Here is a 16,518-nt window from a genome sequence, read left to right as displayed (position 1 = left end):
CTTTTTGGTTTTGGTTTTTCAGTGTAACTTCAGTTAAGGACTTCTCTTAGTTGGTTTTGGATGAACATACCAGAGGAACATTCTGGAGATGTTTTAGGTGAAGTTATGGCTTGTGTGGGCTTTGCTTTGGAATTTAAACCCCATTTATTCATTTCTCTTGGTTCATTGTTTGTTCTGTTTTGTTTTATTCTTTTCTTCAAACACTTACTCCGACTCGACGTCAGTGGAACTTGTTGCACTTCAACACCGTCACTTTGTTCACATCTTAACCATTTCATTATGGAGAGTTTGTTTAAACGATTAGAATTCTCCTTTAAGTTCTTCGTGATTATGGTCTGAAAAATATGCTCCAGTTGAGGACTTCTTGATTAGAGGCCACTTCAATCAAACTCTTGCTGAGTTTTAGCAGCTCCTTGACGTGCAATCAGAAATAATTTGTTCCACTTTAACGCTTGAAAGCACAGAGCATTTATTAAACATTTTGATTTTTCTCTCGTTTTCACAGACAGATCAGGTTCAAGTGCCAACCAAAATGTTCTTCATGTTTCTGAAATAAACTGTAATCATTGGAATAAAATGTAAACATTGGTTAAAGAGATAAAAACATAATGTTCGCTCCTAGCACTAACACCTTCTGTGCACTGCAGTGACGTCACACGGAACGTGAGTAATGTTCGCTCCTAGCACTAACACCTTCTGTGCACTGCAGTGACGTCACACGGAACGTGAGTCTACTGTTAAACTTTAACGCTATTGGAAACCAACAGCTACTCCTCAAAATGGAGCCTTAAGATGACGTAATCTCTTAAATCCCACACTGGACGTGTGTGTGTGTGTGTTGGTGGGGGGTGGTAGGGGGATTGTGCTGAGGTTTACTGTCGCATTATGTCAAAAGTATGTAGCGTATTAGCATGAAGCAATATTCATATCAACTTCTTATTAAGCTGTGAATTTAGAGCAGTGACACTGAGTGGAAAACTGAACACAGAACAAACAAATCCGATTTGGAATATTGGTTTTCCACAGGACACGTTATAACGGAGATGATCAGTCATCACGTTCATTTCTCTCCTAGATCTCAGACCCGGAATTCTTTCTATGGGTATGACTCTATTCAGAATGACCATGACTTTACTTGTGAAGAAGACTTGTTTATCATATAAAGCTATAGTTATTTGTAGGCTTTAGGAATGGGCAGCACGTGGTGCTGCAGGTAAGGTCGCTGTCACACAGCTCCTGGGGTTGTGGGTTCGAGCCCTGAATCAGGTGACTGTGAGGAGTTTGGAATGTTCTCTCTTTGTCCGCACAGGTTTCCTCCAGATGCTGTGGTCCAAAAACACGTTGGTAGGTGGATTGGCTAATCAAGTGTCCATGGGTGTGAATGCGTGTGTGTTGCCCTGAGGAGGACTAACGTCCCCTCCAGGGCGTGTTCCCGCCTTGCGCCCAGTGATTGAAGGTAGATTTCCACCTTGACCCTCAAATGGTTAAATGCTTACAGACAATGAATGTATTAGGAATAGTGTATATATTTCACTTTTTCTGTAAACAGTTAAAAAATAGTTTTAAATATAACATAAAATAGCATCTATTTTGTTCCAACTGAAGCTGAATATAAGCTGTTCTCTACAGCAGAGTGTGTTGTTGGTGTTGTGTGGATGTTATATGAACTCCAGCTTTTTCCAGCTGTGTTCTCTTCACATCTGCACATTGTTCTGTTTTTAGTGGCAGAACCACGCGGCTCCCATTGTGTTTGTCATTGAAGAAGAGTGTAGTACAGTGGTATTTGTTCAAAGAGAGCTTTTTGTAGTCTTTCTAATAAATGTACAGGCTCTCGACCAGCTTCTTAAACGCTGTTTCATTTTTGATAATGACATAGTTCACCAGTAGGTGGAGAATAAATTGTATTGAAAAAATGGCACCTAATGGAAAGTGAGTCTCCGGAATAGAGAGGATTCTGGAATAAAGACAGTCAGTGGACAGAGTAAACACTGATTTATATTTCATTGTTGAGGTCTCTATTCTTTCTGACACTGTGAAGTATGTTGTACGTTTGTGAAGTGGGTAGAGCGTACTGCTGCAGGAAATGTGCAGTTTGTTTTCTCTTTGGGGGATGCTTTTTGGTGGAAGGCAGGGGGTATATTTTGGGTTGGTTTAGTTTGGGTGAAATAGTGGAGGTATATTTTAAAGTTGTGTTATGGTCAGGTTGTGTTTGTATAGGTGGATGTTCATTTTTTCTTTTGGTTGGAGTGGTATAATTTCGGGGGTTGTATAGGAGATACTATTCGGGGGGTGGTATGTTTACAGGGGGGTTATATGTGAGATATGTTGGTGGGGTGGTATATTTTATATTTATAAGGGGTGCACATCCTCCTTGACTGAGTATTTCCGGAGACACAGAGCCAAGTGCAGAAAATAGTGTTTCATTGTGACAGGTGTGTGCCCCTGTGTGTGTACTCGTCTTGCTACCTTTCCCAGGATCATATATCTTCTGCATGATGTGATAATGTGAGATGTTGGGCCAGCGAGGAAAGTTTGTGCCCTAGATGTTCAATAAGTTTTTGTAAAACCCGAACAGCAGAGAGGTTGCTTTAGTTACCAAGGTCAAGTCCTCACAAGTATAGTGAAATCAGTGTGTGCATGTTTGTAACATGAGTCCCCCAAACCTATGTTTGGTATTGTAAATTTGCGTCTCATTTACAGCGTGACCGAGATTCTGCCTCACTGACCTCTGTCTCCACATGCTTCTCTCTCTCTCTCTCTCTCTCTCTCTCTCTCTCTCTCTCTCTCTCTCTCTCTCAGACCAATATGATACTTAGCACTGGTGGTGGTGGAGTGTGTGTTGCGTTGGTACAAGTAGATCAAGCAGTTCTGCTGGAGTTTTAAACACTGTCCACTCTGTTAGACACACCTACCTAATTTTTCAACTTGTAGAGGTGAAGTCAGAGAGAGTAGCCCTGTTGCTGTACTGTATCTGTTCATTGGAATTGAAAAAATGGCCAGGGGGCATAGGAAAAGGTATCATTTTAGTTTTTCTGATCTGTTTGTGTTTATGTTTATATTTGAAATGTATAGTTCAGGTCCTAAAATCTGATTGGCTGACCAACTCAGTGGGTTAACAGTGGATACATGGTGTAAAGAGAGCGTCCAGATTTATATAATATTAATTAAATTCTAGATTAATATAAACAACAGTCCTAATCATTAAGTAGGTGTTTCATTTAGTGTCTAACTTTTGATGTAAGACAGCTTAGCTACAAGAGTTTACACAGGTGAAGGGATGGTTATTACAAATACTACTCATATGTGATTTAGTAATTGAACGCTGTCACTGTTTTATTAAAATATCCAAGAACACTTTGAAATCAGGAGACAATACAGTGCTTGGTTAAGTTAATTATTCTTAGCTTAGCCAGTTTCTTGAGCTAAAGGCTAAAAACACAGCCCAAGGCTAGCCATATATTTCCTGCAGATTCTCCTCTAGAGTTGGAGTACCTTCAGAAAGAGGACAGAAATGTAAGAATTACTCAACTAAAATCCCTCAATATACATTAACATATTTTGTTCAGCTATGCGTCGCCCTCATGTTGCTTAGTAACAGTGCCTGCCATTAATCAATTACGCTTTGTGGTGGACAAATGCTTTATAGTGAATGTTTGTTTATGAATTAATACATTTATGAATTGAACATTTGTGTATTTTGTTGGTTCACTGTTTTATTATAATGTGATGCGTCGTGCCAAAACCAATCTTCCCCATGGTAAAATAGCAGTAACGCACTGCTTCTCATGGTTAATTGCTTTAGTATGTTTAGATATATTAACTATTTAAACGGAACATAAAAATAGAATTAAGTTAGTTTTAACATATTAATGCTTATTTGTGTCTTTTGTGTTCATACATTTGTGTATTTGCATATAACTGTATCAGAGTTATACTATGTGTGACATCATTTGTCCATGAGGCTAACCTCTTGACCCACTTCTTTTTCCCCCTGGTGTTTTTAACTGCTGCTCTGTGCCTCTGTGTGACGTGTCTGAACTTAAAAACACTCAAATCGTTTTAACACATGTTCCCTTCCCCAGGCTCTGAACTGAGTTTCTTCACGTAATGGAGACTCTGGTCAGACAGACATTCGGATGAGATGAAAACAAAGAATAAATAAAGATTTTTTTTATTCGCTGGTATTGATTTTTGATACACATGATCCCACGTAACAGAAAAACCTACCAGATATACCCCTATATAAACTTTAAATATTTTTATATAAACTATTTTTAAATGGGAAATATGTTAACAATAGACATTTTAGAAGACAATTTATAGGATTTCCTTTACTTAAACCAGCTCAATATTACTCTCTAAACATAAGCCCTATTCAGGAGGGATGAATTTTACTCGCGGAGGTGGGGTTTTGTACATTGTAGATTTGGACAGTATAAGAATAAATGGGAAAAGCTACTCAATTTACACACAGCTGACACCCAAAAACACTGTAACATGTAGCTTACGCTAATCACATCCAGATGACGTACCAAACATGAGTCCAATAAATTCCTTAAACCTACTAAAGGCTTCACACATCTGAGGAGTTCTTTTGCACTGACCTGACGGACCCAAGTTATTTGTGCCAGGCATGAGGAAAGTAAATGCCTCCTTGAGCTTAACCATACTTGAGCTAAACTACAAAAATTCCTTTCCACACAAGTCTATTCACATGGGATTAATATAAACTGGGATTCAACAGCTTGTTTTAGAGAAGGACTATTTTCTAAAACAGGAACCCTGTGTATTTCTGTGAAATAGTGACATGGTGTATTAGAACGGGACTAAAATCACTGAGAAACTCTGGTAATTATACCCCGCCAACCTCTGCATGTAAAACTAATCTCATCTAAACAGGGCTTCAGTCAACTCGGGCCCGAGGTTTACACATTTTCCAATCCTCAGTCCAACTTAAAAACCTTGGTTAGTGGAAATATCCCCCCCCCCCCATATTTTCAGCGAAAGTTTAAAAACAAGGAGTGGACGAATGCCACAATGATCCCACAGTGTCCAGACCCCACATAAAGACCCTTTTATCAGTGGGATTCCTTAAAATAACCACCGCTCTGTGTTTATTCGGAAGAAAACACAAATAAACAAGTCCTCAGTGGCCACCTTAAACTGACCTGAAAAAATATTTTGAATTCATTCTTTCAATTTCCTCCATCTCTCCTTGCAAAAATAACAAAACAAACACTTTTGTCTAAATATCTGTTATACTCTGTGTACAGGCAGCTCTTAGCAGTGTCATGTGGGATTTGAATTAGCTGTAGCTGTAGCTGTAACCATCCTCAGGTTTAAGATTTATTACAAGAGTACACAGAAGGTTATCACTGTTTTAATCTTTTAGAAAGACGTATTTTGCTTTCAATTCTGCTTAACATACACTAATGTCTGCATAGGGAGAAGGAAGGAGGTTTATTGGAACAGAGCCCACATTTATGGTTGATGTCTCCTCTGTTCTGTGCAAAGAAAAACCGAATATAAACAATGTAAAATCTAAAACCCTTTACCAGACTTAATACATATTTTAAATTCTGTATAAGGTGTCACATTTTATACAGTCAAACATTCGGACACTAAATGGGTTAAAATGTTTCAGGTTAACCTCCAAATATTTAAAATCTATCCCTAACCCAAAATAAAATTTTGCGATATATTTATACACAGAGAATTTAGGTCAAAAATAAATTGAGTCAAAAATGGGCCACAGATGTGTCATTTATTAATGCAAGAAGAACAAACGCTAATACAGTGTCATTTGTTAAAAATGTAAATATTGGAGATGTGTTGATGAGATTTATAAACATATAGACCTTAGAATATTACACACTAAAATATTAACTTCATAAAATATTTACTTTTACTTGTTTTATACCAAATAATAGGGTCAGTGTTATATTTTATACTGTATTCTCCCTGTGTTGTCATGGGTTTCCTCCAGGTGCTCTGGTTTCCACTTACAGTCCAGAAATGCATGTTTAAAGGTGGATTGGCTACTCGTAAATGTCCATAGGTGAGTGTGTGTCTCCCTTTGAAGGACTGAAGCCCCCTCCGGGGATTCTGGGTAGGCTCTGGACCCACTGTGACACTGAAAATTAATAAGAGGGTACAGACAATAAGAGTGAATGAATGCATATATTTTATACACAGTTTTAAAAAAAAAAGCAAATAAACCCTTACAGTTGGAGTTTAAATCTGACTATTTCAAAATATTTTACTACATTTCATCACGTATTTCAAGAATAAACATAATCAGCTATTTTAATGTACAGTAGAATTGTTTATTTTCACTAACACTCCTCCTTTGCTGTGGAAGGCTGAACTTCTCAAGCATGTAATCTTCATATAAATCCTTTATGTTTATGTTGAATTCTTGTGATGATCTTTTATGTAAACTGGAGAAATATAAAACTAAGTGTCTGGGATTAATCCTTAATCCACTTTTAGGGTTTATTTTAAGTTTTGAGGCATGTTATTTATGTTTTTGAAAGTATTTTGACAGCGTTTGATGACTTGCGCAGGCCAGTCTGAACAGAAAGACGTGAAAAGAAGGCAGAAGTTTTTTTGGACGGAGGCTTGAGAATGAATTTGTGAACTCAGTGTAATTGTTGGACGCGAGTCCAAAACCGAGCTGAGGGTGGAAAATTCTAGATGAAGGAGAATTACGTAACAAAGTCCAGCAGAGATTTTAAAGACTGAACTCAGACATTCCTGGATTTTCACCTTCAGCTCTTTACCACTTCAAATTCCAAAGCCCTAGTCTGGGCTTTTTATAATTTGGCTTTTGTCTTAGTTGCACATGTTGTTTAGTCTCTTGTAGTTTGTTTTTCAATCAACTAAAAATATCTTTCTGGTCTTTACTAGAACAATGGACCGTTTAAGGATGCTCCCAAATTATTTTTGTGTGTGTTTCATTATAATTTCCAGACAACCATTAAGTCCAAATTGTTTTTCTCAGGTGATTTTTCTGGCTTTTGTGTATTACACAAGTCAAAGGAAACAAATGATTAAAAGATGCAGACCTCAAAAGAAAGCCTTGGGGATTCACTTGAAGAAAATGTAACATACTTCTAAACTTTTGATTTTGTACCATGACAAGTGTGTTTTATTACAATAATGTTATTTATTTATTTATTTATTTATTTAACGTTATGCTCCTGGCAGAAAAAAGAACCTGGTTTTTTTTTTAAGGGTTTTTCTGGGAAGAGGCCTGTGTGTGTGTGTGTGTGTGTGTGTGTGTGTGTGAGAGAGAGAGAGACTAAAGGGAGGGTTAGAGGGGAAAGTGGTTTGGAACGCAGCCTCATTTGACTCCAAATAGAGAAAGCAGTGAAAAGAGAGAGCGTTTTATTATTTTTTTTTCACCCTTTTTCGTGGCCAAACCAGAACAAGTTGTCCTTTGATGGCCTCTAGACGTGTTGCATCACTGGCAGTGGTCTGGGAACGCTGACCTGGATATTTACAGCCAGAACGATCCAGTGCAGACACGGAATAATGACAAGAACTGTTTAAGAAAGAGACTTTATTTGAAGAGTTGAGAACCTGTGGTCATCAGCAGGAAACACGAGCCTAAAAGTAGCAGTCATGAGCCCTTGCAACAAAAAAATCATATATCTGCACACTATCTAACATCATATATCGTAGTCTTAGATAAAAGATAAGAAGTTGTGTGAGCATGTGTTTACATTAAAAAATTATAGTGTCTGCTTTAATTTAAATAATAGGCAATGTCTTTTCAGGATTATTAGGTGTTTGCAAAAACTCACATATGGTCCTTCAGTGCCTGAAATAATCAGTTTATGCTCCATAGAGCAGGTCCCCACACGGGAGTGGCCATGTTTACAATAGTAGTACAGAATCTTTGATATATCCAAACAATTCAGGCAGCCGTGTTTAAGCTTAAGGAAGCAATCCCATGGACTTTGGGGGAGGTCAACTCAAGCTGCAGGTGAGCGGCAGAGGGGTGGGTGGAGATAGAGGTGTGACTAATTACATTTTCATAGAGCAACTTGTGCTGAATGAAGGTAAAGGTTTAGACTTACAACTAAGTCACATTTAAGGCCTGGTTGTTTTTTTTTTTTTGTTTTTTTTTTTTTTTTAAATCCCTTTTAGGGTGTTAATTGATGGCCAAAGTGGGTCCATAAATTTCTCCTGGCTTATTTTTTTATAGACAAATTTTTGTGCCTAAAATGTTGCCAGTGTTAAGTTCCATGTTTTTCTAGACATAATACAACTTTTGTTCAACTGAGAAATATTTGTGCTGTTAAAATTATGGCATGAAATCACTCTAATATTTTGTTTTTGTTTGTTTATAGCCCCAAAGACCTGCAGTCCGAAGCAGTTTGTGTGTAAAGACCAGGTGACCTGTATCTCTAAAGGTTGGAGATGTGACGGAGAGAAAGATTGTCCGGATGGATCTGACGAGGATATAGATGTCTGTAAGTCCAATTTATCTTTAAAAGCCTAAATTAAAGGCTAAGCACTACTTAATGGACCTCCATAAATATTTCACATTATTTTAGTTACTGACATATATAAGTATGAATTAAAATGAAAATAGCAGCTTAATTTGCTTTAAAACTGACAATTTTATTAAATTGACGGAAAAACCCGAGCTCGCTACGGAAATTCTTGAACGCAACCGTGACGTCACCGGTGGACAACAGCTGAACAACGCCGCGGTAAAACACCGTTATGACTGACTGTTATGATAGTATCTAGCTAGCTAAATAACCAACATTATTCATGACAGTAGCCTAGCAATAAGCTAAACTCAAATTTAGAGGTACCGTTATTCTTGTAAATGTGATCGAAGTCGAACTCGAATTCATCCGACACTATAAATCTCCGTAATGCAGCTACGTAGCCGAGTATAATCTGAGCCACCGAGTTTAGCAAGTCAAGCTAACGTTAACTAACACCAACTAAAACAGGCGAAGTGAGTGTCCTTACCCTGTTTACCTCCATGTTACAGAGGCTCTTGAACACCTTTCGTTGGTGTCCTTACATGTCCATATTGTTGGAAAAGCGCCAGTGAAATGAGCTACAGATAACGGAGTGAGCGGAGGGTCCTTTCCAAAGTGTCCGTTTAAAGTTGACAAATTTAGTCCATTTTCTGGATATTTTGGGATCTTTGGGCCATTTGTGCACAGATGTCCCACTGTACATTGAATGATTGCAGCCAAAAACAACACACCTTTTCGTCATTTTTGCATTAAATTAAGTGCAACTTCTAGAGTTGTTGTCCACCATCTACGTCACAGGCAAGACGCCTATTAGAGTTTCCGAACACCGTTGGGGGGGGGGACGACACTTTCATAGAGCTGGTGCTTAGCCTTTTAATGAACAGTTTTGGCATCTTAAACTTGGGTTACAGATTTATGGCATTATGGTGATTATCAATTGCGAATATTCACCATTGTTTTTACTGTAGCTATATTATAGTTCACCATGGTAATTTTAAGGCTTTTAAATATTTTGAGTTTGGTTGTAATGTGAGGACTTCTGCTCATGAAGCCATTCATGTGGAACCAGCAGTAAATCTTTGATATACAGTATACTTAAAAGATAAAATTAAAAAGTACATAATTGTACAAATATTGAAGAAAAGGCTTGTCCTATGACAACCTGTCATAAGATTAATTTGTTTTGCTTTTTTATTTGAAAGATGAAATTATCGGTATTGGCTAATCCAGGTGCTAATTAGCGGTTATCATATCGGCCCAAAAAATAATCGGTACATCCCTAGTTATTGCCGTCTTGCTTGTTGGTACTAGTGCCTTACAAGTGGTTATTAAGGTGTTGACAATGTAATCTGTTGTGTCCTAGGTGGTTGCAAGGCTATGGTTAAGCAGTTATTATGGTTCTGCTGTATGTTTACTAAGCTGTCCCATCTGGAAGCAAGTTTGTTGCTAGGTGATAATTTTGGTGAAGGTTTGCGTCCTCGTGTATTTTTATATTATTGACAGTTACTACTGCTACAGAAAGAACTACAGAATGATCATAGTTCAGTAAGAATAACTTCATTTCTGTATCAGTGAAATAGAAAAGTTATTTTTTCTTCAGACACTAGTCCTGATTGCTTCCTTTAATGGCTGTTGAGGGGAAATTAAACATTAGATTCTAAGGTGGGTAATTTCCATTCTCTAAGTCCATGTTAATTATTTCCTGGTTCCGTTGTGTTTTGGCTGAAGATGAAGTAAATGATAATGAATGCAGTTATTAGTCTGTTCTTTGTCCTCTTTTTGTTTCTTTTTTCCCTTTTCATTAGTAATGTCCCAGTTTTTTGTTTTCCTTTTTAAACCTCATTTGTTTCTTACAAAAAGCTTTTCTGAGATAAATGAGGTGTTGTTCATGCCTGTAAACAATTTGTTTTCTGACACAAATGCATGCCTTGTCTTATCAAAGCGCCTTTTTTCCACTGAGCATTTGATACATTATGCATGTATTGGTGTACACTAGCAAAGGAAGTTGGTTTTTTTCAATAATATTTTGTTTTTTTTGGGCGGTGTTCCTCTTTGTGTTGTTTATATTTTTAATATCCAGTCAAGTTTTTTTTTTTTTTTTTATATGTTTTAAAATACTGCTATTTATTGTATGTTTTACCCAATAGTAGGATGTATTTTAAAATTCAAAGTGATTTTTCACCTTTAACTCCAGAAGTGCTTCACTCGGCCGAAGAATGGCTCTGTTTACAATTGTAAAAAACGTATAACAGCGCATTAATCCAATGTTGTCCTGTTGGTTTATCTCAGAGCTGTTCATTGAAGTGTAATTAGATTTAACTTTATGGCCTCAGAGGAAACAAAGCTCAGCTTCATTCAAGGCAAACCAGGACAAAACGAACGTTTGTGCTCCTCACTCACCACCAATTTCACGGTTTATAAAGTTTATCTTCTGGCAGAGGGAGGAGAAGGTGCAGGACATAGACACAGTTATTTATCAGGAAGAGAGTTAAAACAGGACTGACTCCACAGATCTGGATGACATTAAAATAATAGTTTGGAAATAAAATATAGTCTCTTCCTGTTGTGTTCAGTGTCTGAAGTTGTCCTCTGTAGTCTTACACTGGAGCTGTGTGGCTAGTGGAAGCATATATTCCACTGATAAACATGGTGCAAACTGCATCCCTGTCTCTGAAATGGCTCCATATTCACTGTTACCTTTATTACTCACTATACAGTGCACTATTATAAAGAATTGAAGCCAGGAGGGTAGTAAACGTTTTTGGACACTACTTCATGTAGGTTTTTACCAAACAGCGCAGTGCATTGTGGGTATCTAATATCAGCTAGTGTACATGGGTTCTACATAACTCTTGCGGTGCATTGTGGGATTGTTTGAGTGCACTGAGAAGTTTTCGGGCACTACTACAAAATGGTGAATCACCGATATAGTGCACTATGTAGTGAATAGGGCACTGTTTTTGACACATCACGTTTCTCAATTTTGCTCATGTGCATTGAGAGTAACTGCACAGTTTTTTCTAAATGTGGAAAAACATGCTTAAAAAAACAGTTTTATAATATGGTTGCTAGAATATTCTGTGGTGTCCCAGGTGGTTATTAGGGTCCCAGGTGGTCCATGTGTTTGGTGTCCCTAATGGTTGCTATGGCGAATATTAATTCAACTGTATAAAGTTTACATATCTGAACGATAATGACAATTATAATGAATGCTGCTATGTCCTGACTTTTTACGAAATTGCCTGTGTGTGGTTGGCGTGATTGATGGCTGTTAGTTGTGCACATTGTGGACACAGTGAGGAAATAGAGGGGTTTGTTTATTTATTTGTTTGTTTATTTATTTTCTCAGTACTGTGGTCTTTTTGTTAAGATGAACAGCGTTGGAGGTTAGCGCTGAAGCCTGCCTCTGTGCTGCTGCAGCTGCTAAAGCGCTAAGAGCTCAGCACTAACACAATCGCTACTTTGTGTTGGGGATAAAGTGGAGTGAAGCGGTGTTCCTCCAGGAGCTAAAAACTTCATGTTTGGAACGGTGTTCTCACTAGGGCTTGTTGTGATTATTTATTTATTTATAATTTTTTTTTTTTGTATAATTGAGAATGTTACAAGCTTATTTTCAATATATTTAAGGTCCAGTTACGTTATTTTGACTGCTTTTTGTTGCTTGAGGCTTGAACCCAGAACACATGATTACAAATGGTTAGTTAGTCATGGTTGTGATGTCACAAGTTCTTGGCTGCTTCTGATTGGTGTACTCTACCCTTAACTTTACAGACATTTCACAAGCTTTCTTTTGTTTATGACCTTGCGTTTTTATTTCTCTTTGGTTTTTTACATCTTTCTTTGTAGTTCTCTCTCTCTCTCTCTCTGTTTCTCTCTTGCTCTGTCCTTTTTTTTAATTTTATTTCTCTCTCTGCTGTCCCCCTCTCATTCAGTGGTTAGGTAAATAGGGGGTGGTGGAGGGGGCAGGAAGTGTGTTGGGGGGTCGTTATGTAATCTTGGCGTCTCTGAGTAAGTATGAATGGACAGAGAGAGAGAGGTGGTGTTGGAGGGTGGGCAGGCGAGGCATACTTGGAGCTCAGAGTGAGCCAAAATATTTATTTAACCCCTTCATGCACAAAAAATCGGGATTATTTTGTGTTTCTTACTTATTTAATTTAAAGGGCCCGTATTCTACATTTTATTGTGCGTTTTATTTTTATTTACACTTGTTTTGTGTTATGTACAAAAAAAATTAGTCATCGACAACACGGAGAGTGAATGTTATTAAACTCTAACACTGTCTTTATACTACATCTGACATTCAGACAAAGAGGAAAGTGATATTTATCATGATACTGACCCTTTTAACACGCTAAATCTTATCTTTAACCCCTTCACTGCACCCTCTGATGAACCAGAATGCTTTTTGTTTTTCAAGACCTTCAGCCATCGCCATTAGTGCTGTTTTACTCTTTTATTCTTCTCTTTCATCTCTCTCCTTAGATCACTCTGTGTTTTATTATTTAAGTAGCTTTTATTTTTTAATGTCATGGTTAATTTTTCATTGAAAAGAGCTTAATAATAATAATGGTTCCATTACCTGGAGACGTTTTACAGCCCTTGATTTTATTCTAATCTGAGTTCTTAAACATTTCATCACTAAGTAATTGAATGAAATCAGTGGCATCAGTGGCAAAATATGGGCAGGTAAAAGTATTGAGAAAATGGTGGCTTTTTAATGTCACTGACCAGGTTTTCCTGCTTTACATATGCGCAGTGTGTCTAAAAGTCTTATAATGAATGAGTTCAGGTGCTTTAAGAGACATGAGTTGTGGTAGCAGTGTTTATAATCTCCATTTTAGTGGGAGAGTGGCAGTGGGAGTGATGGAGCTCTCTTCACTACATTTGGCATGATTCGTGCTCCAGACAAGATCATTTGCAAATCACTTGACTTCACTGATTTTTGTGGCTGAATGCCATCAAATCCTCACAGCACTGTTTCAACATCTTTACAGGAGAGTAAAGACGGGTATGATCACTGACCCGATGAATACCCTTCATTTCAGAAGATATTTTGGACGAGCAGGTGTCCGGAAATATTTGGAAGTGTGGTGTAGTTCTGCTGAGCTTTTACACTCTACAGGCTTGTTTCTTTTTTACAGAGCGCATGTTTTAAATACCATTTACATGCTCTTTCTCATACTGAGTAGCTCATAAATGTGAATGATTCTGTAATGACTCACATAAATAAAGATGTTGTTATTATTATCTTATTAATATACACAGTAAATTCTGGCCACCCAAGTGTAATGCAGCCTTTAAGAAGGTCACTAACAGGCCGTGGTAATTTGTTAAAAAGTGTTTGATTTGTTTATAAGTGACACCCCAATGTCTTTTCTCCAAATGAGTAACTCGACACCAACAGCTGCGCTCTCCGTTGTTTGTAGATCCTTTAACCGATTGTGCACTTAGAGCTTAAAGGAGCAAGCAGTGATTCTTGCCAAGAAAAATATAGAAGCCCATACAAAACAGCTTATGCTTCATACAGTGGGTCACTCTCAGGAGGTGGCCATGTTTATAAGAATTTCTGTTGCATCCAGGTTTTAAAGTTATGTCATGGCTCTAAACGTTATGCTTGGACCTTGAGGATTACTTACCAACCTGAAAAGTGGTTAAAGGTTTAGATGGACTGTTAGCACCATGCAATTACCTAATTTTGGCTTGCAACTGCATTAACCTTTTAGCTTCAGTGCTAATGTAAAATTAAGAAATGATCAACTGTGTGAATAAGATTTAGTTTTATTACTGGACTCTGTCATATTGTTATTTTGATCACAGCCTTCAGCAGTAGATGGATGATCAGGTGTCTTGGCTTGGAGAGTTAGCTAGAAACTCCACCGCATTCCCCTCATCTCTCCCCTCTTGTGTTGTTTAGTCGTTCCCTGTTTCATTTCACCCTGTCTTGTCCTCTCATGCCTCATTTTCTCTCGTCTCATCGCACCTTGTCTTGTCTCACATCATCTTGCCTCTTCTCCTCTCACCTCGCCTCGTCTCGCCCCATCGCATCTCAATAGAGAAACACAAACAAATCCATAACACAGTGCCACATTCATTAACACACCTTTTAGTATTAATCTTGACTGACTGAAAAGGTGTGATCTCCCTGCACAAGGAAGAGTGAAAATTCCTTCAGAGAACACGCATCTGCACATTTTAATACACAATTACTGAATTAATCAGTCAGAGGGGAATAACACATTTATTAAAGAGAATTCTGAATTACCTTAAAGGCTAAGCACCACTTAATGGACCTCCATGAATATTTCACATTATTTTAGTTACTGACATATATAAGTATGAATTAAAATGAAAATAGCAGCTTAATTTGCTTTAAAACTGACAATTTTATTAAATTGACGGAAAAACCCGAGCTCGCTACGGAAATTCTTGAACGCAGCCGTGACGTCACTGGTGGACAACAGCTGAACAATGCCGCGGTAAAACACCGTTATGACTGACTGTTATGACAGTATCTAGCTAGCTAAATAACCAATATTATTCATGACAATAGCCTAGCAATAAGCTAAACTCAGATTTAGAGGTACCGTTATTGTTGTAAATGTGATCGAAGTCGAACTCGAATTCATCTGACACTATAAACCTCCGTAATGCAGCTACGTAGCCGAGTATAATCTGAGCCACCGAGTTTAGCAAGTCAAGCTAACGTTAACTAACACCAACTAAAACAGGCGAAGTGAGTGTCCTTACCCTGTTTACCTCCATGTTACAGAGGCTCTTGAACACCTTTCGTTGGTTTCCTTACATGCCCATATTGTTGGAAAAGCGCCAGTGAAATGAGCTACAGATAACGGAGTGAGCGGACGGTCCTTTCCAAAGTGCCCGTTTAAAGTTGACAAATTTAGCCCATTTTCTGGATATTTTGGGATCTTTGGGCCATTTGTGCACAGATGTCCCACCGTACATTGAATGATTGCAGCCAAAAACAACACACCTTTTCGTCATTTTGCATTAAATTAAGTGCAACTTCTAGAGTTGTTGTCCACCATCTACGTCACAGGCATGACGCCTATTAGAGTTTCCGAACACCGTTGGGGGGGGGGGGGGGGGGGACCAACAGTCTTTTAAACCTTATTCCTTGAATTAGTAAGAAATAACATGTTTTCTGACTATCAATAAACACAAGTTAGGAACTCAAATTCCACTGTATTCATTTGTTTGACACTTTCATAGAGTTACAGAGTTATGGCATTATGGTGATTATCAGTTGTGAATATTCACCATTGTTTTTACCGTAGCTGTATTATAGTTCACAGTGGTAATTTTAAGGCTTTTAAATATTTTGAGTTTGGTTGTGGACTCGAATTCCACTGTATTTATTTGTTTGACACTTTCATAGAGCTGGTTCTTAGCCTTTAAATATGGCATGTTTTACTGGCAAATAAAATTGAAATATGACGTACAATAACATATTTACCGTCTTTCCCCTGCTATATCTCTCTCTAATTGAGGAAATACCTAGACGTAGGGCTGTGGAGTAGCACAGTTGCTGTAAATTGCTGTATTTGACCAAAAACCAAAGTTTGGCGAAAGACGAGGAGGCTGTTTTTCATTTTGGAAACTCTGGCTCATTCAGTATCTGTCTGCCCTCAGATGATCATCGAGTCGTGTTTTGACTCAGAGTTGAGTTCGAGACAAACATCAGTCAGGCGATTTCGGAAACTCCTGAGAGCTTCAATTTATCTCTGCCTTCTCTCTCTTCTGTTTTCTTTCTCCCTCTCTCTTTTGTTTCTTTTTTTCTCGAACTGATCAGTGGTTGGTTTCTCTTGGCTCTGTTCGTCTGGGATGGCTTCCTCCAGATGCTGTTACATTGCGATGAGGATTTGATGAGCTTTGGTGATACCTAGATTTGCTAGAACTTCTTTATTTAAACAAACTCTATTTGAATAAAGCTTCATGTAAAATTAATTTTTAATAAATAAAGAACCGCTGCTGAATAACAGTCACCTGTAAT

The 16,518-nt window shown here is 37.8% G+C and overlaps 1 protein-coding gene across 2 annotated transcripts in view; it reads left to right on the top strand.

The window, feature by feature from the left end:
• The window catches only part of LOC136696280 (low-density lipoprotein receptor-related protein 1-like), a 105,376-nt gene that overhangs the window by 13,681 nt on the left and 75,177 nt on the right, over window positions 1-16,518 (top strand). For both annotated transcript variants that reach the window (XM_066670529.1, XM_066670528.1), the window contains exon 2: window positions 8,358-8,480. In XM_066670529.1, the coding sequence (XP_066526626.1) occupies window positions 8,358-8,480 (123 nt within the window). The remainder of the gene's footprint in view (window positions 1-8,357; window positions 8,481-16,518) is intronic.

This window comes from Hoplias malabaricus, chromosome 5 (assembly GCF_029633855.1).
Source record: "Hoplias malabaricus isolate fHopMal1 chromosome 5, fHopMal1.hap1, whole genome shotgun sequence".
Classification (NCBI taxonomy): Eukaryota; Metazoa; Chordata; class Actinopteri; order Characiformes; family Erythrinidae; genus Hoplias; species Hoplias malabaricus.
Note: the sequence above shows the minus strand (reverse complement) of the source record. Positions and strands in the feature narration are given on the sequence as shown.